The 26,866-nt window shown below is 38.9% G+C and overlaps 2 protein-coding genes across 4 annotated transcripts in view; one reads left to right on the forward strand and one right to left on the reverse strand.

Moving 5' to 3' along the window:
* The window catches only part of ccdc186 (coiled-coil domain-containing protein 186), a 39,890-nt gene extending 32,729 nt beyond the window's left edge, over positions 1-7,161 (reverse strand). For all 3 annotated transcript variants that reach the window (XM_030163216.1, XM_030163214.1, XM_030163215.1), the window contains exons 1-5: positions 7,051-7,161; positions 4,410-5,433; positions 3,409-3,535; positions 2,057-2,185; positions 897-1,109 (exon numbers count right to left, since the gene is read on the reverse strand). In XM_030163216.1, coding sequence (XP_030019076.1) covers positions 897-1,109; positions 2,057-2,185; positions 3,409-3,535; positions 4,410-5,377 — 1,437 coding nt within the window. In that variant the 5' untranslated portion in view covers positions 5,378-5,433; positions 7,051-7,161. The remainder of the gene's footprint in view (positions 1-896; positions 1,110-2,056; positions 2,186-3,408; positions 3,536-4,409; positions 5,434-7,050) is intronic.
* Positions 7,162-8,738: 1,577 nt separating this feature from the next.
* tdrd1 (tudor domain containing 1) lies at positions 8,739-26,232 on the forward strand. Its single transcript, XM_030163248.1, has 24 exons — positions 8,739-8,895; positions 11,812-11,849; positions 11,931-11,991; positions 12,148-12,262; positions 12,398-12,464; positions 12,572-12,652; positions 12,745-12,924; positions 13,843-13,986; positions 14,214-14,379; positions 14,502-14,585; positions 14,803-14,979; positions 15,580-15,687; positions 15,980-16,150; positions 16,283-16,546; positions 16,896-17,015; positions 17,537-17,647; positions 17,823-17,990; positions 18,130-18,474; positions 18,552-18,668; positions 18,746-18,877; positions 23,276-23,443; positions 23,549-23,944; positions 24,032-24,072; positions 25,777-26,232. The coding sequence occupies exons 1-24, from the start codon at positions 8,739-8,741 to the stop codon at positions 25,846-25,848; spliced, it is 3,483 nt and encodes a 1,160-aa protein (XP_030019108.1). The 3' UTR covers positions 25,849-26,232.
* Positions 26,233-26,866: the final 634 nt, after the last annotated feature.

Consider the following 26,866-nt stretch of genomic DNA (forward strand, 5'->3'; position numbering starts at 1 on the left):
TTGACCGATTTCCACAGCCAAGCCAAAGGAGTAGCAGAGGTGAGACAGGATGGACTTTTACACAGCAGACCTGCATTCCGGAATCAAAGGGGTGGTGACACAGCGCAGCGTAAAGTGTGCTTATGGAGGCAGTGAAATGGATTCTGTGGCAGCCGCCTGGGGTGCCACGGGTCCCACGGCTTCGTGCCACAGGTGAAAATGGCATGCAGCCACAGCACCGGTGGCACGTAAGTAAGTAAGTAAATTTTATTTATAGAGCACTTTTCACAGACAGAGTCACAAAGTGCTTTATCAATTCAAATCAGAATCAAATCAAGTTTACAGAGACCCAACAGAGTCCTTCAGGAGCAAACACTTGTGATTGGTGACAGTGGCGAGGAAAAACTTCCCTTTAACGGGCAGAAACCTCGAGCAGACCCAGACTCCTGAAGGATGGCTGTCGTAGCCGCGGTATCCCTGGTATGAAGCCATGGCACCCAGGTGGCTGTTTCAGAATCCCTGCCAGTGCCTCCATAAGCGCCCGCTGTCTGTCAGGCTCGGGAGTCGCTGTCATCAAAACATCACATCTTTGTTGTGGAATGAGAGGAGTTCCTTTTACATAGCGTTCCGGAATCATGACCCCCCCCTTTATCACGACTCTGTTACTACCTCCAGAGGCATTACAAAGCCACGATAAAGGTGGGACCAAATGATCCCACCATTTCGTTTACACAGACATCGTTCCAGAATAAAGTCAAAATATTCCTGTAACAGAAGTGCTGTGTAAAAGGGGCTAATGTCTCGTCTTTGTGACGCACTGACACATTTACACACCTGGATATACATGTAAAGTTCTTGTAGTTTTTTTTTTTGCCTGGATGCTATGAAATGCTACAGTGAAACAGCATAAACTGTACCTTGGCATCGTACAGTTGCTGCAGCCTGCCTTTCTCCTGGGCCAGTTGGTTTCCTCGGAGAGCCTGGCGGTCCACCTCTTTGGTGGCCTCCCTCAGACGCTTCTCCAGGCTCTCCTTATCCCGTCTCAGGTCAAGGGCCTCCTTCTCCCCTCGTACATACTTCATCACCATGGCTTCCTTCTCTTGGCGGGCTTCATCACACTTCTTGTTCAGCTGGAGGAGTTTTTTTATTTTAAATTATTCCTTCATTTAAGTCAATAAGCTGATTACATGTTCAGTTTAAGCCTATATAACTGTATAGGGAATATGAACCATGCAATGCGGTGTGGATTTGCGGAACAAATGTGACACAATTTTCATTTAAAACCAAACAAAAAACTAATATGTTAGGTATTACTAAATGTAGTTTCAGACCTCTGCAACAACAGGTACCTGGGTGACATCTTTGCACAGAGAAGGACTTATACAAGGTAAAGGCTTAAAGGGGTCGACTGACTACAAAATCCACCAGCTATTGTTCACTGAACAGCGAAATTAAAAACTGTGAGGTGTGACAAAACTGTCAGGGGCAAAAGTACTCCACAAATTTTTTAGGTGTGGGAACTACTGGATGAAAAATGTGCTTTCCAGCAATATTCACTTACCAAGTGATTACATCTGCAATAACAAGAGTTTGGTGTGCAAAGACCTTAACCACTTTTGTACCCAACAGTACACATGATATGTTGCGTGGAAAAATACCGGGTCAGTTGTAACTTATCTTTATTTACTCTATAGATTGAATAAAATGATATATTCCAATCAACAAACAAAGCTATACATTTTCTTTTCATGTGTACACAAATACACTTGATGTGGTTTTAATTAACTGGACCAGATTCTTCATGGTCTCCTCTCTGTAGTAAACTACTAGTCCAATAAGATATCTGACCACAAGATCTGGACTCTGAGCTCATATTAATAATCTGTAATATTACCAGTACATAAATTACATCACTGTAATGAAAAAACATGTTATTTACACTGTATTCTATATGAGTGTCTATGTGGTATAATGAGATGGAGGCAGCATAGCAGTTTAAAAGGGAACACTGGGTAGACACTGATATGTTATGTGACCATCTTAAGAAAGAATCTGTTTCTTTGGGTCTCAGTGATACCTGTTCCACACGATAGGCCATCTCCCTTTGCATCTGCTGGAGGGCAGCTTTAGCTGCCTGGTCCTGGTGGATCAGTTTATCCCGAGACTCTTTGAGCTCTTTCAGTAGCTCCTCCACCCTGCCCTCCAACTGCAGACACAAAGAGCATACAGGATGAGCGACATGTTGGGTAAGACTTGAGTCTGGGCCACACCTTAGCTAACCTGCTTCTCAGAATGACACAGAACTTCTGCAGGTAAAATAAATGACAAAGCACAGCAAGAAGATGGAATCTTGGTGTTTGTGTGTTCCTAATTTATTACCATAATGGCATTCTGAGAGCACATATCACCGCCAAGGCACCACAGTATTGGAAGTCAATGTCTTGAACATCTTGCTATGTTGGGAAAAAAGACAAACTCTGGAACCTTTTGCTGTATGTGCAACAAAATGTCCATCCTTGACCCAAATCATTGCTCTAGTGTAATTTTACAGACAACCTCACAATGATGAAAACACACCCTCAACCTCAACACTGTTACCAAGTACACCTGAATCATTTATGGTTTCTCCTATGGCAACAATGACGCTACATCAGCATCAATGAAAAGACCACTACTACTGTTATGTACTTTGGGTGCTAGCTATGTAGAGTGTACATTTCATGAAAATTATTGGAGTAGTTTCTGTGTAATCACACAGATAGATGGATATGGATAATGACATAATTTCCTTAGTGGAGTTAATGAATACCATTTTTAATATATATGTAGTGTGTTGAAGACTAGTTACCAGGACTCGGTGTACCTTTCTCCTTCTCTCCACACTGCTTTGTTTGATTTGCTTAATCACTATCTATAAAGGCCATTCTCCTGATTTAATTATGTCTGGTGTTGCTACGCATGTTTGTCCTCTGCTGTGCCCTACAACTCTAAGCAAAGCCTGCCTGTACCAACGCTTTTTAAACATATGTCATGTAATCTGTGCAACTATTTATTTGTTATGATAATATGGATTTTCAAATTCTATTCTAATATTCTGGATATATGAATATCAAGCAGTAAGACTTCATAATACAGGAAGTGTCTTAAGATAAACATTTCCTGAAATAAAGAAATAGTAAAATGAAGGTGAAATGTGATCCATGGTATAGCAAAGGCCAGAAGTCACCAAAACCATCACAGGGGAGTGCTTTCTTGCTGATGAAAAACTACAGTGGACAATGGCTTTCATTGTTGTTTGGAGACACATGGTTTACTTTATTTTCCATGTCCAACAGACAGATCAAATCTGTCACACCAACTGTGATTTAAACCAGTCAATACTTCTTTGCTACGAACAACAAATGTCAGCCACAGGAGTACAGAACTAACCTTTTTAATGCTGGTGATGTGCTGTTTTTCCGTCTCTGCCCTTTTCTTCAACTCGTCCCTCATGGTGTCTTTCTCTGAACAGATTCCCAAGATCAGCTCCTGGTGTCGCTTATTTTCCTCAAGCAACCTATACACAAAAATACACAACAACCCAGATCAGGTCCAACGTTAAATAATCTGGATTAGCAGTGGGGCTGGATTAGCCTGGGAACCTAACACATCTGGCTGAAACCTATTCTTTCATTTCCTCTACTAGATTCACCTTGCCCCCCTCCCATTTTAAAATAGAAACCTAGATCAGACTAGAACATTATAAGCATTTATCTGGCATGGGTTAGTCTTGATATGATGAATGACAAACAACCTAGATTGTTACCACTTATGTGGAACAGTCTTATAAATCTGCTGAGGGCATGGTTAAGTAAATTGGAAAGATAGTCTCCGCTTAAAAGAACAAATAGCTGTACTCCGCTAACAACAAAAATTTATATGTCACAATTCCAACAGGATTTGTTACATTTAATTTACCCACTGGACCAACTGTCAACTTGCTTTGTTGCTTTAATCAGGTGTAGTTCTATCCAGTTGTGTCCAAAAACAATTTGTTCTGTCCCTAATCCCCATAGAAATCACAAATTACTGAGAAGTTCTAGAATATTTCTAATTTGTGAACTGGGATACTAGACTAGAGCTGAATAGGACACTGTGCAGGTTTTTCTTGTAGGTCAACCGGTACAATTTTATTAGCACACAAAGCACTGCTTAGGCTTTCAAACAATTATTTCCCTGTGTCGGCTCAATCACAGCAGATTTAATACACGGCAAAAAAGAACAGTGGCAATTAACAAGTAGGTTAATCTCCTCCTGAAACAGCACAGTACAATGGAAGCTCTGTTCTGTATAATAAAGGTGCCCTTGTATGGCAGTTACACTTAACACAGATGAATTAATATATCAGACACCAAAACATATTGAATTATTTGTGCAAAATAGTGGTTTACCTCTGAATAGCCTTCTCCTGCTGGGCATACTTGTACTGGACACACTTTTCGAAGACCACCATGCAGCCCTCCTGGTCTGTAGGGAGTCCGTTGACAGGTGGGCTTTCCTTCCTCTCACTTCCAATTTCATTCTCAGACAACTGACAGGACATCAGCTCAGACTCTAGCTCATCCAGCAGCGACTCTTGCGACAGTGAGCGCTGGATTTGGGAAATGAGCTTTCGGCTGCAGTCTGTGTCATATGGGCTCGACGAGGTATGTAAAGGGGCTGATATGTTGGCACTGGTCTGGGGGCTGGAAGCAAGTGAAGAGCTGACAGTGTCAGAGTTGGGGCTAGATGGGCCATTAGAGATCCCGGAGGTGGTTGTCAAGTCGATAGGTGAGTTTTTGGAAGAGCTTTGTTCAGAGGTGGATGATGGACTCTCAGCTGACCCACTGTCATCAGCAGACAAATGCGCTACAGGACAATTGGTAACTAAGACTGATGGCTTCTCACTGCTGTCAAGACTGATGGCAGGACAATCATTCACTTCATCAAAAGTCAACAAGGTTTCTATTGTCCCCTCAAGAACAGAAGGGGAGCTTTCTACAACATTGGCCAAAGTGGTAACTGGGGCCACCATAGCATCATCAGCCTCATTTGAAAGACTAAAAAGAGGTCCATCACCTTCAACAGAAACTAAACCAGCATGACAACTGGTATCAGTCGACAGCTGACTTTCCTGTACCTGTGTCTCACTGTGAATTTCAGTTTCTGGCTCTGTCTTAAAGTCTATTAGAGTATCTGCTGCAGTCTTTATTAATTCACTGTCAAGCTGTGCTTCATCTTTCACTTGACTGTACTTTATAGGTTCATCTTCACTGTTATGACAGACTTCGTCCTCATTTTCCATGTTAGATGTGCTGTTGTGAAACTCATTCCCTGGGGGCAGTTCCTCCAACACTGATTCAACCTCCGATCCTTCCATCTTGTTTGGACCTGAAGCAGCACCAAGATGTTCCACAGACTTAGCACAGTTCAAATCTGGTGGAGACAGGAAGACAGACCGAGAACAAATAAGGAGTTTTCCATGTTTTAAGTATTGTTTTACAGTAACTTTAAGCAAGCAAGGTGTCACAGAAAGCCTAAATGTCAGTTTGCTGCCAAGTGCTTTTAGAATGTTGCTTCTTCCTGGTCATTAGCAACAATACTAGTCTTCTGTCATGCATGGAAAAACAGACAACCAATTTATATTTCCTTACAGTAACTTGCAAAATGATGTAACCAAAAAGGAAACCATATCTCAAAGTCATGCCCAAAAGCCACACACCAACACATAATGAAGTGACATACACTAGGAGGCGTGGTACTTGATGATGTCGGCACACCTAAGGGTGTGTATTGAAGAACGTCACACAACTACGATAGGTATTCAAGATAACTACGTAAAAATAGTATTGTCATTGGACTTCAATGTAAAAACAAACATACTGTTAAGGATGGGATAGACATACCAGTCCAAACAGCAGGTATAAAATTAAATACACTTAACTGACTTCAATTTGGAAATATACTTTATACAACTATTCTGACTTTCCCTACAGGTACTAGCTATTTCCTGACCCATGCTAAAAAGGTGTAACAAAGCACACAAATAGTATTTCTTATGTTTACTTTGGAGAATGGAGGGAGTAAACAATACATGGACCAACAGGATAGTACACACACTTTCACTTTTATTCTCGCAGTCAAATTCACTATTAGATGTCCTTTGAATATTAGACAAAGATGTCATCCCATCTCTGTCTATAAAGTTTTGTCTATTCAGGCACTGTCAGATTCTGATGTGTTATTAAGGGAACAAATTAATAGCTGGGAGCCATGAAATCACTGAATACTACTGAGTTTCTGATCTGAAAAATTATGTATAATAGTAAGGGATACTGGCTCTGCGACATTCCAAACGCAAGTCGAATCACAAAACAGCACAATTTATAATAGTTAACCTCTATAAAAACTACCTCGCTGTTAAAATGTAACGTGACAATAATTATCAGCCCTTTGCCCTAAGGATAAGACCATTTCGAATCTGGTGTGAGCATGTCCGTTTAACAGCTAAAATACATGTAACCTGTGGCTGTTGCACTGGTGACAGGTGTCATGACACACAACGCTGTCAAATGTGATAAAATATGAAAATATCGGATGCCGGTCGTGTTTAAAATCAAACTATACTCATTTATGCATCGGGCTGGTTAATGTGTAATCAACAAATAACAGGCCTGTCAGTATTTACGAGCGATTTGACAACACCTCCGTTAATTTAGGTTAAGGTTAGCATATCTGAAAATGCTGACTTTGGCTAACAAGCCTGCTAGCCAGCTATGGACACAAGAAATACTTACAACTTTACATACAAAAACGTAAATGCTTCAACACAACATACCAGTAATCGTTCGTTTAGCCTAACCCTACCCTACAGAATGACATATTGATGGAGTACTGCTAACTTTAGCTAGCTAAGCTAACACTGTATAGAGTGGCGTTAGCTTCAAGTAAGAGCAGCTAACGTTTGCTATAGCTGCGGCTAGCGTAGCTCACATTAGCTTCTATCATCAGTGACCTGCATGGCTCAGTAATATGGGTTGTATTTTCACCCACCGAATGCAAGAAGTCCATGTGTAATTCAATTCGGAGGCAATCTGTGTAATGATGAACTTTGAGCTTGCTGCCTATCCAGCTGATCGCCCCAGCAAGTCACTTTGATATGACACATCAACAAATATGGCCACGGCTGGAGAGGAGATGTGTTAATATAAACCAATGGCAGGACAGCGAAGAATGACGTTTTTCTGACGTCATTATACAGCAGGTACTCCTCCACCTTTTTCTATGAATTGCTTGAAGGAAAACAATAACGCAAAACTAAAAGTCAAACATATGTCACATAACTATGACGCATTCAAATGATTTGTTGTCCATCTTGTTTGTACTTTTTTGATGATCCAAATAAACAAATACTAAACGTTTAATGCTTAGGTTTTAGTATACAAATGTCTCTGGCTTTGTATAATAAAAATGGGCAAATTCTTAAATTAATATCATATCTTTTTATTTATTTATTTTTAAAGTTAAGTTGTGGATTAGGTATGTACCACAAGGGGTTAGGGAAAGAGGATGCACGGACAAAAGCAAATAATGATCATCAGCTGGTTCCATTTCTGCAGACATTTCAACATAATGATTTTATGACACACAGGGATAAATGCCTCTGAATGAGTGGCATCAAATACTAGAAAGATACAAGCAGGTGTAACTATGTTTCCTGCAATTTGTTTTCACTGATGACTTATAATAAAAAAGTCTTCCATATTTGTCCTTAATTACAATAATAAATAAATAATAAATAAAGACAGTGTTTATTGTACAAATGTCAATATGTATGCTAATAACTGATGTTCACTAAACTGTCTCAGATGCTATGTTAAGACATTTTACTGATCAGCAGATTCCATTCACTCAATATATTAATTTGCATTGAACTGTTTATTATTGACTTTTTTTTTTTTGCTACCTACATACATGACCTTTGACGCACATATCATTTCACATTTACTTCTAAATTATGTATCTAGTAGGTCCACTTATCTTGGACCTATGTTTTTATTTATTTATTTTCAAATATTAATATGAGATTTAATATCATATCATGCCTGTATAGTGATATCCCAGAATTATACATATATATCTGTCTGCTGCATAGATTAGAAATAAAACATCCACAAATAAAAATGAAAAAGGTAACCAAGTAAAATAAATGAATTAATAAATAAAACGTTTTCAGTGTTTTTTTTTTTGTTTTTTTTTTAATTAATAATTTCTGACACATAAAAATAAAACACATACATACACAGACAAGGCTGGGATTGGAGTGGGGGGTTAAAGAACTTACATTCTTACAATTTTCACAAAACAGTACAGGACCGTCAAATTAATTTATATTTTTTGTTTTTTGTAATTTGTAACAACCGCGACCATCCCTCTTGCCTGAGGATTCTACTGCGCATGTGCGTAACTTTCACCTCTGGCTGCAACACGTGTTCTCAGGTAAAACTTTGTATTCGCATAAAACAATATAGATAACATATCACTTTATGTTGTTATTTGAAGCATTGCAATATTTAAATTTGTCAGTGAAGTCTTTGCTGAATTATTTATCAATTTTCGCATTGTTTCAAGTGGCTAAAAGTAATACGTCGTGTGTTAGCATCCTAGAGTTAGCAGGTGCTGCTAGCAAAAGTCGACCACATTTTATCAGTTAACACAATATTCAACTAATTGTTACAGCCATGGACCACCAATTTTCTTCCAACCTTTTTCGGCATAACCCGTCGTTGAGGCAACCGACGTCGAGTCCCAAAACTCTGTCCCCTGCACCACCTTCTCCAGGACAGGGTGTGTCGGCCGGAACCCCTGCAGGTCTGGCTTCAGTTCCTACAGGACGCAGTACACGGCCGCCATGATTTTCTGGTGACTAGATATCCTCCTGACACCCAGCAATGCATTTATGTCCTCTTTTGACAGTTTTACTCAGAAAAATGAAGTCCATTGCAAAGGACATTGCATTAAAGAAATAAAGATTTAAAAATGTATCTGAAAAAAACAAAACTGTTGCATTATGCAGTTTCCAATCAAGACAATTGTTTAATGTAAAACAGCTTAAAGTTTCAATTTCATGGGTCTAAGGAGGATATAGAAATTGTAATTAATTATTAGGTTTTGCGTGAGATGTTAAAACATATTGTTAAAAATGTTTGATCCTTAACCCTTTCATGCACGAATTATGAGAACCTTAATCAAAGTTTTTTCCTGAGTGTTTTTATTCTTCTTCAGGCATGAAAAAAACAATGCTATTGAAAATTTTCTACTGAAAAATAAATTTTGAAAAATAAATAAATAAAAAATTTTTTAAAAATATATTTAAAAAAAATTCTTATGGACGTATTTTTCATGAAGTTGCAAAAATGTCCACTCAGCTGGACACCACACGTTTAATTTTTGACACACAGAAACATGTATTTACTGATAAATTGTGTGGAAAACTATGGGGAGGGCTTTGTGATTTTGGGGGTTTATGCTCAGAAGAGATCTACAAAATGTTACCAATTCATGTCAGAAAAGATATGTAATGTCTTAAAACTTTAATAAAGATATGTGTGAAAAAAACAAAACAACGAAAACAACAAAATCCATGAATATAGAAGAGAAAAGCTGTAGAATAGCTGTCCACTGCAGTGACCAGTATGCATGAAAGGGTTAAAGACCTAGAACTATTTTTATAGCAAATTCCAGATAATTCTTTCTCCACTTATAACATTTTTTTTAAAAAGTGATTTATCACCATTTATTGTAATTTTGCATTTATCAGTGAAAGTCAAGTACTTTCCTGTATGTAATTGACTGATCATGTAGATCAGGGGTGTCAAACATGCGGCGCGGGGGCCAAATCTGGCCTGCGGGATGAATTAGTGAAGTACAAAACTTACACTGGAGAAATTCACAGTCAAGGATGTTAAAATGATTATAGGTCAATTCATTCTTAAGTGGGTCAGACCAGTAAAATATTATCATAATAAACTATAAATAATGAAAACCACAAATTTTCCTCTTTTTTATTGTAAAAAAAAAAAAAAAAGTTAAATTACACAAAAAATTTTATATTTACAGACTAGCCTTTTACAAAAAATATGAACAACCTGAATAAATATGAACAATCTGAAATGTCTTAAGAGAATTAAGTGTAGTTGTACCAATATTCTGCCTGTTATTAAATGTTTTGTGTATTTGTAGATCCACTGTGATCTGTAAGTTGTAAAGAACATGTGAAAATGAGAAGCTGAGGCCAAATAATGGCATAAATTGTTAAAATTGCACTTTATTTTATTAATAAATTTCATTTTGTTAATGTTTTTCACTTTTTTTAAAAGGATAGTTTGTAGATGTAAACATTTTGATAATATAATTTTACTTTTTTCCACTCTAAAACATAGACGTTAGACATACAAATTTTGGAATTGATATTATTTGTATATTCTTATGTTACTATTTTAATCATCCGGCCCACTTCAGGTCATTTTGGGCTGTATGTGGCCCCTTAACTAGTATGAGTTTGACACCCCTGATGTAGATGTTTATAAAAGCTCAGTGTAAATTCAAAGGTGGTTATTTCAAAATGAGAAAACAGAAGAAAAAGGGACTTTTTCTGCAAATTTATAATTAATTGAACATAAAACAGGCATCTGCTACCACTGTTATTTGTTAAACAACATAGGTTTTATTGATGAATCAGTGTTTCATGACAGTGTGTCCACATTCACTACGGAGTCTCTGAACGTTGAAATGGATTAGGGATGCACTGATACCACTTTTTTCCAGACCGAGTACTTACATTTGAGTACTTGCCAATACCGAGTACCGATATGAGTACTTAATTATCCCATTCCGGTTCTTAGTTCCTTTTGTAAATGTGCTTTATTGTCATTGTCATTAATCTGACTGGAAAAAAGTGCTGCTACTGACATTTAATGTGTTGGAATGAGCTTTTCTCAATTAATCCACCAGGGGGCGCCGCTCTGAATTAACCATACTGGACAAATACCATGAAGAAGAGTAAAGTTTTTTTGAGAAGAACGAGGAAAGTCACTAATAACAACATGGAGGAGACAGAGGACACTAATGTGATACTAATATTGCAGCATTTTCGCTAGTAAGGTTTAACAGCTTAGCTTCAGCAGGTAGAGAAAAGAGAAATGAGTAATAAGTTTTTGTTTCACTTCCGCTGGCGGCGGTCCGCACTGCTCCGTACCCCTCTCCATCTGGGTACACATCTGCCAGCACCTGGAAAATGGATGGAACGTATGCAGAGGACAGACAGAACGCTGCGTCTGTATCTGTCTGTGTCTTGAACGTTACTTGCAGTCAGCGTTACTTTTATCACCGTCATTTATTTTGAAAAATCTCCACACACTTCACACTCCCCACACATTATTCCTCCTCCTCGTACCTGCTGCACTGAACTGTGAATGTCACATGGCCATAAGTGGTATCAGTGTATTTGTATGGGATATCTTTTACGAGTTCAAATACGAGTACACACACTGAGTATCGGAGCCGATGCCCGATACTCGTATCGGTATCAGTGCATCCCTAAAATGGATCATATCAAATGACAGTGAAACCTCAATTATTTCCATGTATTGATAGAATTAGTGCTTCAGCAGCTTTTAAATATATTAGATTAGTAGATGCTTTAGATTGCTAGCAGTTGTTTGGGTTTTTGAGGGTTAATAAGTCACAGAAAATCCATATCAAATATATACTGTCTTTATATTCAAACATATTATTGCCTGTTTCTTTTTTCAGGTCTTGGGAACTCACAAACCAACAGTGATAAATCAGCTGTATGTACAAATCTTGCAGTTTTCTTTTGATGCATTAAAAAGACTGGACTGTTTTTAAATGTTTTGTTCTCCCCCTGGTAGATGTCAGGGCATATACTTCCAGCTCTGACTGTACACTTCTGCAACTACTGTGGACAACAAGGTAATCTGTACGCTCAAATGTCTTTAAAAAAATCATTAGCATAGTTATTGTTTTGTGTCTAATATTTGGTACGTCATTTCACTTGCACATCATTATTTTCAGCACAACTGAGGTGAATCATGACATTTAGTGCAATTCTTTATCCTTTTTTGACAGGAAATTTCAGATGCAGGCGCTGCAAGAAGACATCCTATTGTTCTGTTGTGTGTCAGGCAGAAGACTGGAATGCTCATAGACACGTGTGCAAGTCTGTGGAAGTAGAACCTGTAAAGTAAGAGAGTTCAGCTTTAGTACCTGTGATTTTTAAGCTATAAGGATTTGTAAACAATTTAAAATAGACAGGTTGGAGGTTAGTGACAGAGTTGAACCAGCTCTTTGTGTTAATGTGGACTTTTTTTTCCTGAAGCGAACAACCTAAAGAAACACTCAATTCTCCAGGGATTGCTGATGGAGCTGATCCTCTGGGGTCAAAGGTAATTCTGATGTTTTTGTGATGTCAAACTGAAATTGTTTTGAGGTCTGTCCCAATGTGCAACAACCTTCACTGCTGACGTTTGTCTTGGTTTTACCCCTGTCAAAGCATGGTGATGCATTCGGGACCCAGAGGATCTATTTTAAAGACTTGCATATGGCTAAAGTCATTCAAGGAACAGAAATACAGGTATTGAACAAAAATGTTCTCTCAATTACTTAAACTATTTCTTACAAATGCAGTAAAAGTAAGTTTATTTATTGTATTTGCATGTCTTTTAGGCAACAGTCCTAGAGTTCTATAGCCCTAGTAGGTTTTTCATCCTTGCGCAAAGCTCAGAGCTCTTGGGTGCTCTGCAAAACATCATCACAGAGCTTCAGAAAATCTACAGCTGCCCCTCAACAACAGCATACGTACCCTGTGTGGATGAGGTGTGTGCAGTGCAATACTCCACTGATCTGGTGAGTAAAGGCCTCAAACACTAGATAATATATTCACAGACAATACACATGCTTATTTGTTGGGATGTCTCGATCTGATCTACAGATCAGTATCGGCTGCTGATCTGGCATTTTTTTAGAAGATTGGATTTAGTCACAAGATTGGGCCGACCCAGTTCTGGGGTAGGGGGTCAACACACATCCTGCTCCCTCAAATTAAAGTTTCTTAAGGTAGGGAAAAGGAAAATTAGCTACACAACAGTTGGAGGTTTGGAGGAATTAGTAAAATGTCTATAGGTTTCACTTTAAGGTCTGGTAGTGATGTGCGAGTCGGGTTTTTTTTTTTCAACCCACAGGGCTTTTGTGGAATTATTTGACCTGACCCAACCCACCCCACAAATAAACTGACATTCTTTTGGCCCGCCCCAACCCAACCCGTGAGCAACCCGCTGATGAGTGCATCACTAATGTACAGCGCAGAACGCACGCCCATGTAATCCCTGGAGGGACCTGTCCGTAGACCGGCTACAGCAGTGGCAAACATACGGCCTGTGGGCCAAAACCAACCTGCCAAAGGTTCTAATTTGGCCCACAGTATGAATTTGGAAAGTGCAAAAATTATACTCAAGCTATTAAGAGTCAAAGGTGTCATACTTGTTTTAGTTCAGGTTCCACTTTCAGCCCAATTGTGATTTCAAGTAAAATAATAGCTTAACCTATAAATAATGACTCCAAGTTTAAATCAAAATTTTATTGTAACAAGTCTGTATCGGATCGGTATCAGATTGGTATTGGCAAAAGTAACTCTTAAAAAAAAAAAAAAGATCGGAAGCAAAAAAATCCAGATCGTGACATCACTACTTATTCGCTCAATCCAGGTATTATGTATGTATGGCTAATGCCCTGCATTGGTCTTCTGTTTGTTTTTGTAATGCTTAGAAGTGGTATCGGGGCTTAGTCAAGACTTTGACTGCCGACCAGAAGATGGCTAAAATTCTATACATTGACTATGGTAATGAAGAGGATGTCCCTGTTGAAAGGATTAGGCCCTTGGCTAACACACTCAAGCCATTTAGTCCATGTGTAAGTACCTTTAAACACTCCTTGAAGCAATTAATTGTTTTCTTTACTTACATTTAGATTCAAACATGACCACAAATATTTTTGTTCCATAAATAGTAATACTGCCTGGCCAGTGGTCAAGATAACTTTTGTAACATAATTTCTCACTGCAAATGAAAAATACTTTGACAAGTCAGTAATGTCTTTCATGTGGCGGAACTAAACTAGCACTTAATTTGTTTTTTCAGGCAATGGAGTGCTGTATTGTTGGAGTGGTGCCTGCAGCGACTACCTGGTCAAGTGAATGCTGTATCGCTATAAGACAGTTATTGGCTGGAAAGATGGTGACTGTAATTCCGGTGGAAACAGTGGGGAATAGTCATGTCCATGCAGTGGATATTCTGCTTTCTATGGGTATGTTTATGTGAATTTGAGTTTGTTGAGAGGTATGATTTACAATTTGTATTATGGGTGTATAGGCAAAGGATGCAGCAAAGTATGAAGTCACAAGTCAGTACATTTTTCCTTGGTTTCAGGAAAGAATTTGAGCGTATTCCTCCTTGAACATGGATATGGAGCAAAGGAAACAGTGAATACAACACCGACTGAGCAAGATATAAGTAACACTTTTATATATGTACTTCTTCATTGTATCACAAATGTATGAAATTAATAATTGTATAGAGCATTTGGTTTTATGTTTAAAAACTGTAAAAGTGAAAATCTCAGTAAAATTTGCATGAATTATTGAAATATTTCCATAAAAATTTTGCATGTTTGATACTGTGCTGATGCTTGTTACAAAAGTTTCAATGTCCCTTTTTTCTTTTTTTCCAGGTGCCATGGTGTGTGCATCTCTGGACAACTTCAAGCGACTTTCTGATGGGAAGGATGACAACACCTGGGCTCAGACTCCTGAGTCAATGACACAAGCAGTGGGTGACTCCTTTTCTGTAGTGGTCACCCACTTTCAGTCACCAGATAAATTTGTTGTACAGAAGGTGGAGAATGCTGGTAAGAAGTATTTTTTTCTGCAACAAATGAATCAATCCCTGACACTACTACTCTTAATGGCTGTTTTTTTAAATTGGGTTTAAAGTTTCACTTGTGAGTAGAGTTATTTGCTTTATTTACTAATTTGTTGCTAATCCTTATATATTCTTTACTAGGAAATTGCAAAAGCATTGTTTTGAACTAATCATCGTCATAGATTCTGATCTTGTGATGATAATTGAAACAAATGAGGTGTAAAACTGAAAGCAAGACTTAAGTAGTATTTCAACAGTATGGTAGTTTTAATACAAATTTAAGACTGCTAAATCTGCATGGTCTGTGTCTGATTGACAGGTCAAATGACGTTCTGACCATTTCAGATTAAAGTCGGCAGCTGCCATCACTTTTAATCATAATATTCATATTTGGTCTCCAGGCTTTTTGCATAGTGGGTACATAACACTAACAGTGCAGGCAGATGAACTATGAGCTAAACATCACACAGTGCATTTCTCTGCCCTTACTTGATTTTGACTTTAGCTACATTTTGTTCCTGGTTGTCCTGTTTAGTACTGGGCTTCGATACCCATGAGAGATTTATCTGGGAGTTTTTGTTGACAGGAGTGATCCAGGAGTTGCAACTGAAGCTGAGAGAACACTGCAGTCAGTTCCCAGTGTCCAGTAACTTCAGACCAGCCCCTGGTACTGTTTGCTGTGCTCAGTTCTCAGGTACAAGAAAAAGGAGATGTTAAATGTTGATGAGATGTTCTCAGTCATCAACTAAATTAACTGTGAGCAGGTGTTGTATCTTAACAGGATAATAATCACAGGATTTCTGATTGTCAGCATTTGTTCTTCAGTATGATTGGCATCTAAAGTTTTCTAACAAAAGTGTATATTTCCAGCACTTTAAAAATCTTTGTCAAGATCATTTCTGATAATGTGGTAGATTTATTAAACTTATGGTTTCAAATCATCAACCCATTTTGTGACTCCATGCTGTGACCTTTGTTTCTTCCAGAGGATAAGCAGTGGTACAGGGCTAAAGTACTGGCTTATTCATCAGACAAACATGTCTGTGTTGGTTACCTTGATTTTGGCAACTGTGAAGAGGTGGACTTAAGCCAGCTGCAGCCAATCAGCCCTTCATTATTGGCACTGCCCATCCAGGCAGTGACTTGTAGTCTAGCAGGTAACATCTCTGCAGAGAAGCACTTAGTAATGAACAGAAATGACATGTTGAGTCAGTTTTAATTTAATATTGAAAGACATTTTCTTTTCAGTGAGCCCTTTGTAAAATGCTTGTCTTTTGGGTCCTTTCTAGGGGTGCAGCATGTTGGGGAGGGCTGGTCAGAGGACTGCCTGTTGACCCTTCAGAGAAGAGTATCGAATAGAATATTGCGCATTAAGATCCAGGGAGCACATGAGGGCAAGGCTTTGGTGACCATGTTTGATGAGGCTAGTGATCCTCAGGCCAATGTAGCCGAGCTGTTGCTCTCTGCTGGTTATGCAGCACCTGCTCCGGTTAACACCAGTAACGACCAGCAGGCTGAGAAGACGACCCCTTCCTCTGCACAGGACACACAAGGTAAAAAACACTGTTAAGAATAAAACTCATTGTTGCATTAAACCTCATTATTAAAATATTTAGAGGAATGTATTTACTCACATTGTTATATAGAAAATATTGAGATCATTGTAAAGAGTCTGAAAATGGTATGAAAAATCATTAGTCAGAAATGAGATTATATTTGTTTTTCCCTTTGCTATTTTGTTGGCTCTTTGAATTTTATTCATGAAATATGTATATGGAATGCATCTATTTTGTATTGCCTGTTTAACATTTTATAACTTTGTCATAAAAGAACAGCATCAAAGTGATGCTTATGATGCTTTGGTGAAGTTATACTTTCTATCTTTGTTTCTGTTTTACTCAGCTCTTGAGCCTCTGAAGTGGTCTTGGGCTGAGCTTCCCTGTGAGGGCCAGACGGTGGCGCTGCTCGCCAGTGTTGTGCTGAGCCCTGGAAAGTTTTACTGTCACATCAACAATCCTACAGGTATTGCTGTAACTTCAAGAACCACCGTTATTGGTTATTAGCAACATGTCTGGCTCAGTGTTCATTGAATCATCGCTGGAAGCATTTATTCTAAAATAACTGTTGATGTCTTTCTTCATTCTAACATTTCATTCAAGTTATGTTTTCAGAGTTTTTTTCACCAACCAACAATCTAAAATATAAGGATGGTTCATTGAGTTTGCTATGAAAAACAAAAAAAGGGCCAGGACATGGTGTCAGTTGTCACATTTAAGAAGCAAGGTTGTTTCTGTTTTTGTTTGAAATTGAGTTATCAAAATAATAATGGCTTATTTTTAAATGAGAAAATAAGTTGCAACTCTATTTTGCTATAGACAGAGTAAATGTCATTCATCTGTATTTGAGAGTTTCAGATGTTATGATGCATTACTGGTATCATCTCTTGATCATATGACTCTTAAGTCATTTATATTTTCATATTTTTGTAACCTTTTCTTTGTGCTACTCGAATAGTTTTGTGTATTTGTGTGCATGTCCACCAGACTGTCAGCAGCTGATGGAGCTGAGGTCAGAGTTGAAGCTCCACTGTGAGGCAGCAACTACCCCATTTGAGGCCAAAGTGGGAGAGCCCTGCTGTGCCACGTACCATACCGGTGAGTGTGTCAAAATACATTCATTCATTATTATCATAAATGCAGTCTGGACCTAGTTAATTTTATGAATCATCAGAAACATTTAGTTTTTATTAATATTCAAGTTTGAAATGCTTTGATTTCTACTGCTGTATTTGATTTTATTCATTTTATTGTTGCACTTATGTATCTTCAGGTGATGGAGCCTGGTATCGGGCGATGGTGAAGGAGCTGTATGAAGATGGGGTGTTGGTGAAGTTCGTGGACCATGGTTTCAGCATGAAAGTGGCTAAAAACCACCTTAGGTCCATCACAGCCAAACTCCTGACATTACCCTTTCAGGCTATTCGTTGCTGGCTCACAGGTAATGTTTGTGTCCTAAGGTAGAGAACACATTCTTAGAAAAGAACTGTATAAAGAGCAGGATTGAGGCATATGTATAATTTCTGTAGACCCAGGGTGCAGGTAACAGTTTATCAATAGCTGTGTGTGTTTGGACTCAGGTGTGGAGCCGCTGGGTTCCGAGTGGAGCAGTGAAGCCCTGCTGTGGTTTCAGACTCAGGTGAACGGCAAACTATATGCACGTGTGCTTTCTGTCACGGAGAAAGGCTATGGACTGGAGCTGGAGAGCAGAGGGCAGAATGTGGCAGCTGCCCTCCTATCTCAGCAACTAGCAAAAATCCCTGGCGAGATTACTAAAGATATGCAGGCAGCTGTGGGCTCCGTAGATATTCTCCAAAAGAATACGAAGGAGAATGAACACAGACAAATGGAAAACAAAGCCCCCAGAGAAACAGCCAGTTCCAAGGTCATACCAACTGATGAGCCAACTGCAACATCAGTAGAAGGTCAGCTAGTGTCTGTATTCACCAGTTGATGATATTAGGAGACCGATTTATTTACATGGAGTGTAATTTCATTTTAGCTCAATCATTCCCCGTGGACTGGAAGACAATGACGCTTCCTATCAATGAGACCTTTAAGCCTTACATCGCCGCTGCCGTTAGTCCCTCTCTCTTCTACGTGCTCAGTCCTGTCCAGGGTAAGTCTGTCATAGGTGTTTATAATACAGTGAAAATGTGTCATACTTTCGCACCGCACTTGCTTTCTGTTTTGTAGTGGATGAGAAGAAGCTTCAGGAGGTGATGCTGGAGGTGGCAGCCTACTGCAAGAGCAGCGAGCCCTCCTTATCCTCTGCAGCTGTTGTGAATAAACCAGTACCAGGAGCTGCATGCTGTGCCAAGTTCTCTGGTGAGAAATGTCCCTGCTGTTCTACACTGTACAATAGAACAGTGTAGAACAGTGTACAACATACACAGTGTACAATATACACTGCCTGTCTAAAGAGTCACCGCTTAAATTTAACGAAGCAAATAGATAAGAGCTTTTTATTGGATAATTACTACAGGAATTATGTCTCAGCTGCAACAGGTTCTTTAACCCTAACTAACGCAGCAAGTTGCTTCTCATTTCTTAACAGAATGTGAGATGGAGAGTAAAAATGGAACGGAAACTAGAGGTAGACAGATATATTGAAATTGTTTTTCCAATATCGGTCTTAATATTTTTATTTTTTTATTTATTTATTTTTGGAAAGCTGGTATTTGATCGTAGTAAAAATGGTATAAGATTTTTGATCAGGCACCTGTGTGGGCAGAACTTGAAGTTCAATAAATGTTAAAGAGTACTATGTATACATGTATTTAAACATTTAATTTATATTGTTGCATAAAAATCTTAATTATCTGACTGTTTCAGTTGTATTTTACAATCAATGTGCTTAAAAAATATATATATATATATATAAAAAAAATTTTAATGTCTGCCTCAAAAATCAGCTGTAGATATCGCCCATCGGCTGACCAAATTTTAAAAAAACCTGCATCGGCCTTAGAAAAACCCATATAGGTCCACCTCTAGTGGAAATACGTTATGTGGTCTGATGAGTCCAGATTGACCCTGTTTCAGAGTGATGGATGCATCAGGGTGAGAAGAGAGGCAGATGAAGTGATTACCCATAATACCTAGTGCCTACAGTACAAGCCTGTGGGGGCAGTGTGACGATCTGAGGTTGGTTCAGTTGGTCAGGTCTAGGTTCAGTAACATTGTGTCCAAAAAATTAGGTCAGCTGAGACTGAATATACTGAATGACCAGGACTTGAGTGGATTTTTCCTTCTGTGACAGTCCAGGCATATTCCAAAATGTCAATGCCAGGATTTCATCAGGCTCAAAATGTGAAAGAGTGGTTCAGGGAGCATGAGATGCCATTTTCACACACCAATTGGAGTCCAAACCTTGAACCCCACTGAGAGTCTGTGGGATGTGTTGAAGACTTGTTGAACAAGAGCACCAATTACAACATGCTGCAATAGTCATCACTCGGATCCTGATGAAATACAGTACATGTCGGATGTGTGTGTACGCTTTTACAGCCATTAGGTCTTTACATTGGCATGGTTTCAGATTTCACAGAAATGACAGTCTCATCTTTTGGAGAAAAAAAATCAAGATTCTAAACAAAAAAAGAGTGATAGCCTGACGTTGCTTCAAGCAGCTGTGAGGAAGCAAAGCCAAAATATGTTGGTCAGGGAGATGCCATATTGCTTCTGTGCTGAGCCAGAGAGTAGAATAGAACAGTAATTACATCTGTCAATCACATATTTAACCCCTACTTCTCTGAAAACACACAATTGGCTGAAATCTTGCATCAAAGGTAGGTTTTTTAAAGTCTGTAAACAAAGTAAGAGGAGGTGTAGACATCGTATTTCCTGGCCTGACCACTTGAATTACAATATGTTGACTGGTACATATAGAATTTTCAGTAACAACAAAAACTATTCCTCAATCTTAAAGTAACAATACATTCCATTTATGCATTTGGCAGATGCATTTTTCCAAAGTGACTTACAGGGGAAGATTAACAATTAAGCTCTCTCTCTGCTTCTTTTGTAAAGCACTCTAAAATAACCACAGTTACAATACTAGTAGTAGTAGTTGTTGTAAACACACTGATAGACATTTGCTTACATTTATTTACCATGCTGCATTAATCATTGCTTAATCTATTGTCAGGTTTTGACAGACCCTGTCATCACCGCTGCATTCTTGCAGTTGTCACATACATTAATGTGGTTATCAGTTTATTTCCTGGTGTTACAGGAGCAGGTTGTAGGTGGTATCAGTGAACATCTGATATGGAGACTGACTACAAACATTATCCCAGCATGATAAAGTTACTAATGATTTTACATTTGAAGAATATTTACAGTATACCTGTGTGTTTGAAGTGTTACTTTCTGCTACAGGGTAAACTGCTTTGTGAACAACTTTTACCTATACTAGGATCTAATCTTAATGTTTAAGGGAGATTCTTAGAAAACATAATAACTAAGATATATTTTTTTAGAATTATATCACTGGGAACAATTCTTTTCGAAGCTTTACAAATATGGCATCAGGTCTTTTGTCCTTTACTCTTTACCCCACTTTACCTCACCAAAGGGGATTAGATTCATGGGATTGTTTATGAGGAAATTACATCCAGTGTTGAATAGATAGTCTCAGCAGGGAAAATCCCATCGCTCAGGAACTATCATCCCCACACATTGTTAAATAATTACAGGTGAGAGACCCTGAGAGTACAGACCAACTGAGGTGATGCATCACTGAGTTGGTTCACATAAAGGGACCCATAAATCTAATCTGCTGGTATCTATTAATGATTCACATTCCAAGCAAATACACGATTCAGTATCAACAGAGAAGTGTTTGAAGATTCCTGACAGATGCCCCCAACCCACTCATATAATATTAAAAAAAAAAAGTAATATTTTATGACTTCTCACAAATCGTGACCCATGACTACTGTCTATCTCATTTTTGCAGCCAGATTTTATGTTTGTTCCCTGACTTGTCTTTAGACCCAAGCTGCAGTTGTTTCTTCTGCACACCTAAACTGGTAATTTGGTGTCTGCTGGCAGATGTAATTACACAGCTCGTGAGCAGCCGAGCGTAGGAGCGGCTCTCCTTTAAACACAGTATACAAGTAGGAGACTATAGCCTGGCATACATTCCGCAGGCGAGCTAACAACAGGGTCTGCTTTAATGGAGTTTGTCAGTGCTGGCTCTGTTCTCAGATTGTAAAGGAACACCAGCTCTTTAGAGCAGCTGTGTAGGTAGAATCATACAGACACAAAAGCCTTTTTAAAGCCTTTCCTAATGATTAGTAAAAAGCAATTTGATTTGGGCATGTCCCTGGACTCACACATTTACGGAATTTTTTGAGACACAAATGAAAATGGTATCCCTGCTCCTTCCTATGAACAGTCCACACTGCTGCTAGTGGTGTTGCACTCATTGTACACTGTCCACTTGTACATTACGGCTCCGGTAGCAGCTCTTCTTTCTGCTCTCTACAGCAGCTTCTCTTCACCTATGCTGCTGTTGTCCCTGGTACGGATGAGGAGGAGCTAGCTATTGGAGTTGGAACATTTTAAGTACAAAAGTAAAAAGGTGATGCCTGCTTAGTAGGACGCAGTGGATCAGATACTCATGGTTCAAATGGAAACATTTTGTTCCCCCAGTTTTTGGAAGAGAAGAACATAAATTGACTTTCCACTTATTTCTCAAGAAACTCAAAGAATGCTTAAAGCACGTAACTAGAGCATGGTCTTCAATGACAATAACATTCACTACTGTTGAAACAAATCATTGAAATATTAAATGTACAGTTGTGAAATTGCAATGTGAGGCCTAATACTTGTCTCAATAGATTTACTAAATGTTTTTGTAACTTTGAGAGTATTTCATTGTAAAGCACTATTAAAAACTGTATTTAGCGTGTTACTCAGCTTATTCTTTTTCAAGCAAATTTCAGAAAATGTTTTTTTTTTTTTTTTTTTCCTGCATGAATTAAATCCAGCTGAATATACAGTAAGTAGGCGATATAAAGTGATCACTTCTACTTATTGATCGCAGTATAACGCTGCATGATTACATCAAAACTAATTAAATGTTTTTATTAAACATGGCGGAAGCTTAGAGAACATTGGGTACAGGCCAAGCTATAAAGATTAGACTTTAAATTGATTGCATGCATCCGAAATTTAGGAGGATGATCTGGGTAGACCTTTGATTTATTATGGTCCTCTAGGTCCGACACCTGCTGCTTGAGCCACAGCTCACCTCAGATCAGAGATCAAGTTTAAAGGTTGTCTGTGAAAGGTGCATGTGGTTGTGTACAGGACAAAAGGCAATGAAAAACTTGAGCATGCACAGATCTTCCATATTAGAACTATTTAGTAGTGTGTGTGTGTGTGTGTTGGGGGTGTCCTGGTGGAGTGTGTACTGCTGAGGCCCGATGGCAGCACCCCACAGTTGATTCTTGTTGCATGTTCTTCTCACACTGCCTCTCCACACTTCCCATCACCTCTACTTTTTCCTAATAAAGGCTCAAAAGCCCAAAAATATAAAGTAGTAGTAGTAGTTTTGCAGTCAACAGTTTTAAGCCATCTTCTTGCTGTGTTTGTGTTTGAGATCTTCTGGTTGACATGTGCCGTAGAGCAGGGGCAGGTTGTTTTCAACACTCGTAATCTGTGTTGCCATAGTGTTGAATTCGAAGCTTCTATGATTTGGCGTTACTTTCCCAGGTGATAATAACTGGTACCGTGCAGTGGTCCTGGACGTCTGTGAGAATGAGCTAAAAGTCATCTATGCAGACTACGGCAACTCTGAGAAGGTTTCTCTGTCCCACATCTTGCCAATCCCCACGCGCCTCCTGCAGCTCCCCTTTCAGATCATTCGCTGTACCCTTGCTGGTAAGGCTGTCAAACCCAACTGGATGTCGGATGTCATCTTTAATTCATCTTGCTTATTGTATTTGACCTTGTAAATGCTCATGTTTGTACTATTTCCTGGCTCAGGTAAAGAGCACTTTCCTTCTGAGTGGTCAGAGGAAGCACAGCAGATGTTTAAAAGCCTGCTGCCCAATGGAGTCCTCGCCACCGTCCAGTCCTTCGACGGCTCTGATAACGTGCTCTCACTCTCTCTGCCCACTGAGAACGCCAGTGGACACGTCACTGCCATGATTTTAGATAAAGTACAGGCTCAGGCGAAGAACTCCTGCCCAACTCCAAACCTGAAGGCTGACAGCACCACAGCTCCTACCGACACTAAAGCTGCACTCGACCCACCCAAGTCCAAACTGGTACCTGAAGACAAAACCACATCTGGCTGTACCAAAACCACCGAGCCCACACCTCAGAGTCCAGAACAGCTACAAGTGCAGAACAAAAACACATGCGCACAGTCAGTCAAAGGTTAGTGAACGATAACTTTACACTGATTATAAAGTATGATGTATATTTGAGTCTGAAGATCACTGAAACTTTCTACTTGAAACTTAGATTCTGAGATGTCCAGCTGCTGCCTGTACCTGAGGAGCAAGGTCAGAAATGATTTTACTAATTTATTAAAGCATCTTTAATTCAGTTTCTGTAGAGGGTTGTTTTTACTGTGTGTAAACAGTGGTTCTGTTCAAAAGCTTCACTTCAAAGACGATACAATGTACAGTAGAGGAAAAAAGTTTTTGGACACCCTTAAAATTTGACACAATGATCATGAAATATTGGTAGAGAAATCTGTTTAGTTTTAAAAGGTGTGGCTACATCAGACAAACACATTTTTTTTGTTTATTGTTAACAAGAAAAGAATAATAAAACTAAATTCTTGCCCATTTCAATGTGTCATTTCCTGGATGTGTTTCATTATGTTGCTGAAGCACCCAGTTTTGACCTTAATGGAACAGACCATGTGCAGAATGGACCGTGTGGGTGTGAAGAATGGTACAATACTTTGCATTTCCATAGGGGTGTAACGGTACAGAAACATTTTGGTTCAGTACGTTTTTGGTACAGTGAAGACCAATTTCATTAAATGAAACTTTAGATATAACCAATCTTCACGAAACAATGCCAGCACACCTCTCTTGTTTTGTCAACTTGTCTCTCTCCATGGACTTAACTGACAGGGAATCTGAAATGCTCCCAAATCGGAGACCTTAGAGAAGATGGAGGATCTGTCAACTCTGGCTTTGTAACTGTGGTGCTACTCTGAGCTGCCATACTGGTTCACCTTCAGCATGTGTATAGTGCATGGACCGCTTAGATGTCCATCTAGGACAGGGGTCAGCAACCCTGGTCCTTGAGAGCCACTGTCCTGCATGTTTTAGATGCATCTCTCTTCCAACACACCTGATTCAAATGATAAGCCCATCATCCAGCTCTGCAGAAGCCTGATAACAACCGTCAGGTGTGCTGGAAGAGGGAAACATCTGAAACATGCAGGATAGTGGCTCTCGAGGACCAGGGTTGCTGACCCCTGGTTTAGGATATCAAATATTGCCCGTGGGTTCTGCTTGTGACCACCCTGCTCTTACTGTGTGCGTTCCGCTTCAAGGTTTGTGTTGAAACTTAAGGCTAGTGTTTACGTTCTTCACATAGGCTACATGTGTTCGTTGGGTACACCTTCGTATTGTATTGAAGGCCCCAAATCCAAACGGTTCAGTACAAACGAGTGCACCGTTACACCCCTACAGGGTTCCTGTGAGGTCTTAAAAGTCTTGAATTCACAGATCTGCATTTAATACCTTAAAAAGTCTTTATAAGGTGTTAAATTTGATATGGTAGGTTTTAAAGTTATGTTGCCATAAACTTCTTTGCTGTATTGTGTTTAAATGTATCTTAAATGTCCAAACTGTAAAAAAAAAGTAACGTTAGTCTACCCTGTTCCACCTGTTCTAACCAGACAATTTATATTAAAATTAGGAGCCAATTATCGCTAACTTTGCAGCCCACAGTGAGAAATGATCACAGAACAGTCAGTTCTGTGTAATATTCAGTCTCTGCTGATGTAAACAAATACATTTTCCTAAATTGTTTGTCACAATTTTGTTTGCCAGTGTGGCTGTGAAATAGGTATTAAATTCTGTTCTAAGTAGTCCTAAAAAGTCTTAAATTTTACTTGTAGGAACCCTGTCAGTCACTTAAGAATGATTCCAAATGAAATATATCAGATGTATGGAGTGTAAAACCTTTTCCCACCACTGTACTTCAGACATTCAGTCCTGTTAACGGTGTCCTTCCTCTCACAGATCGATCGTCTGGAACAGATGATGGAGCTACAGCTTTCTCTCCTCAAGCAGTTAATGGAACAGACCAAATGATGAGATCATCATCCTTCTTCACCAGTTTGCTGTGTTCTGCTTTCTGACCACATTTCCTGTAAACCAGTTGACTCAGAATGCCACCCAGACTTTAGTTTTAGTTTCATCTCATTGCGCACTCTGCACAGCTTTTGTTTTAAATCAGTGGTTACATCTCACTTTATTTTTATGCACATTATGGATATTTTGGTTTAAAAAAAAACAAAAAAGTTTGCGCTTGGTAAGTTTGTGTTAGAGTTTACGGAAATAACAGTTATTAGAGATGTTCAGCCTCTCATTCAAAGTGTACATTTGTCTCCATGAGCATCCAGCACCACCATCTGTTCGCTGTTCAGCTGTCATCACATGCTCAGGTGGAATGGAACGATGACTGATTTAAGTTTGACGTGTTTGTTTTTACATAAAAGTTCTTTAAGAAAAATGGTGTGAAATCCTTGTATGTTATGTTGAATTCACGACAACAAATCAAAACCACAATATCTGCCTCCAGTTTTTCTTACTGTAGATCACAAGTGTCAAACATCCGGCCCACCAAAGGGTCCAATCCAGCCCGCGGGATGAATTTGTGAAATGCACAAATTACATTGAAGATATTAATCAGTGATGTCAGAATCATTTCAAAATTGCACTTGTTTTTCTAAAGACAAGTTCATGTTATTCAGATTTTTAAGGAAACTTTGTAGATATAAACCTGATCATAATATAATTTTACTTTCGCTGTTATCATTTTACTGGTGTTACCCACTTGAGATCAAACTGGGTTGAATATGACCCCTGAACTAAAATCAGTTTGACACCTGATGTAGATGTTTTAACACCAGCAGCACCAGTAAGAACTTGTTAACCCTTTCATGCATACTGGTCACTACAGTGGACAGTTATTCTCCAGCTGTTCTCTTATATATTCATGGGTTTTGTTGTTTTCCTTGCATATCAGCCAACACAGTGGACACCTGTGCATCATCCCAAACACTGCAGTTCATAAATTATTGTAACTTTGCTGCTCATGATAAACCTG

Source organism: Sphaeramia orbicularis, chromosome 19 (assembly GCF_902148855.1).
Source record: "Sphaeramia orbicularis chromosome 19, fSphaOr1.1, whole genome shotgun sequence".
Lineage (NCBI taxonomy): Eukaryota > Metazoa > Chordata > Actinopteri > Kurtiformes > Apogonidae > Sphaeramia > Sphaeramia orbicularis.

What these genes read in the sequence shown, in the direction of transcription:
- tdrd1 (XM_030163248.1), top strand. Translation starts at nt 8,739, where the DNA reads ATGGACCACCAATTTTCTTCCAACCTTTTTCGGCATAACCCGTCGTTG. An exon ending in ACAGAAGGTGGAGAATGCTG is followed by an intron (nt 14,980 to 15,579) that starts GTAAGAAGTATT and finishes TTTTGTTGACAG; the next exon opens with GAGTGATCCAGGAGTTGCAA. An exon ending in CATTCGCTGTACCCTTGCTG is followed by an intron (nt 23,444 to 23,548) that starts GTAAGGCTGTCA and finishes TTCCTGGCTCAG; the next exon opens with GTAAAGAGCACTTTCCTTCT.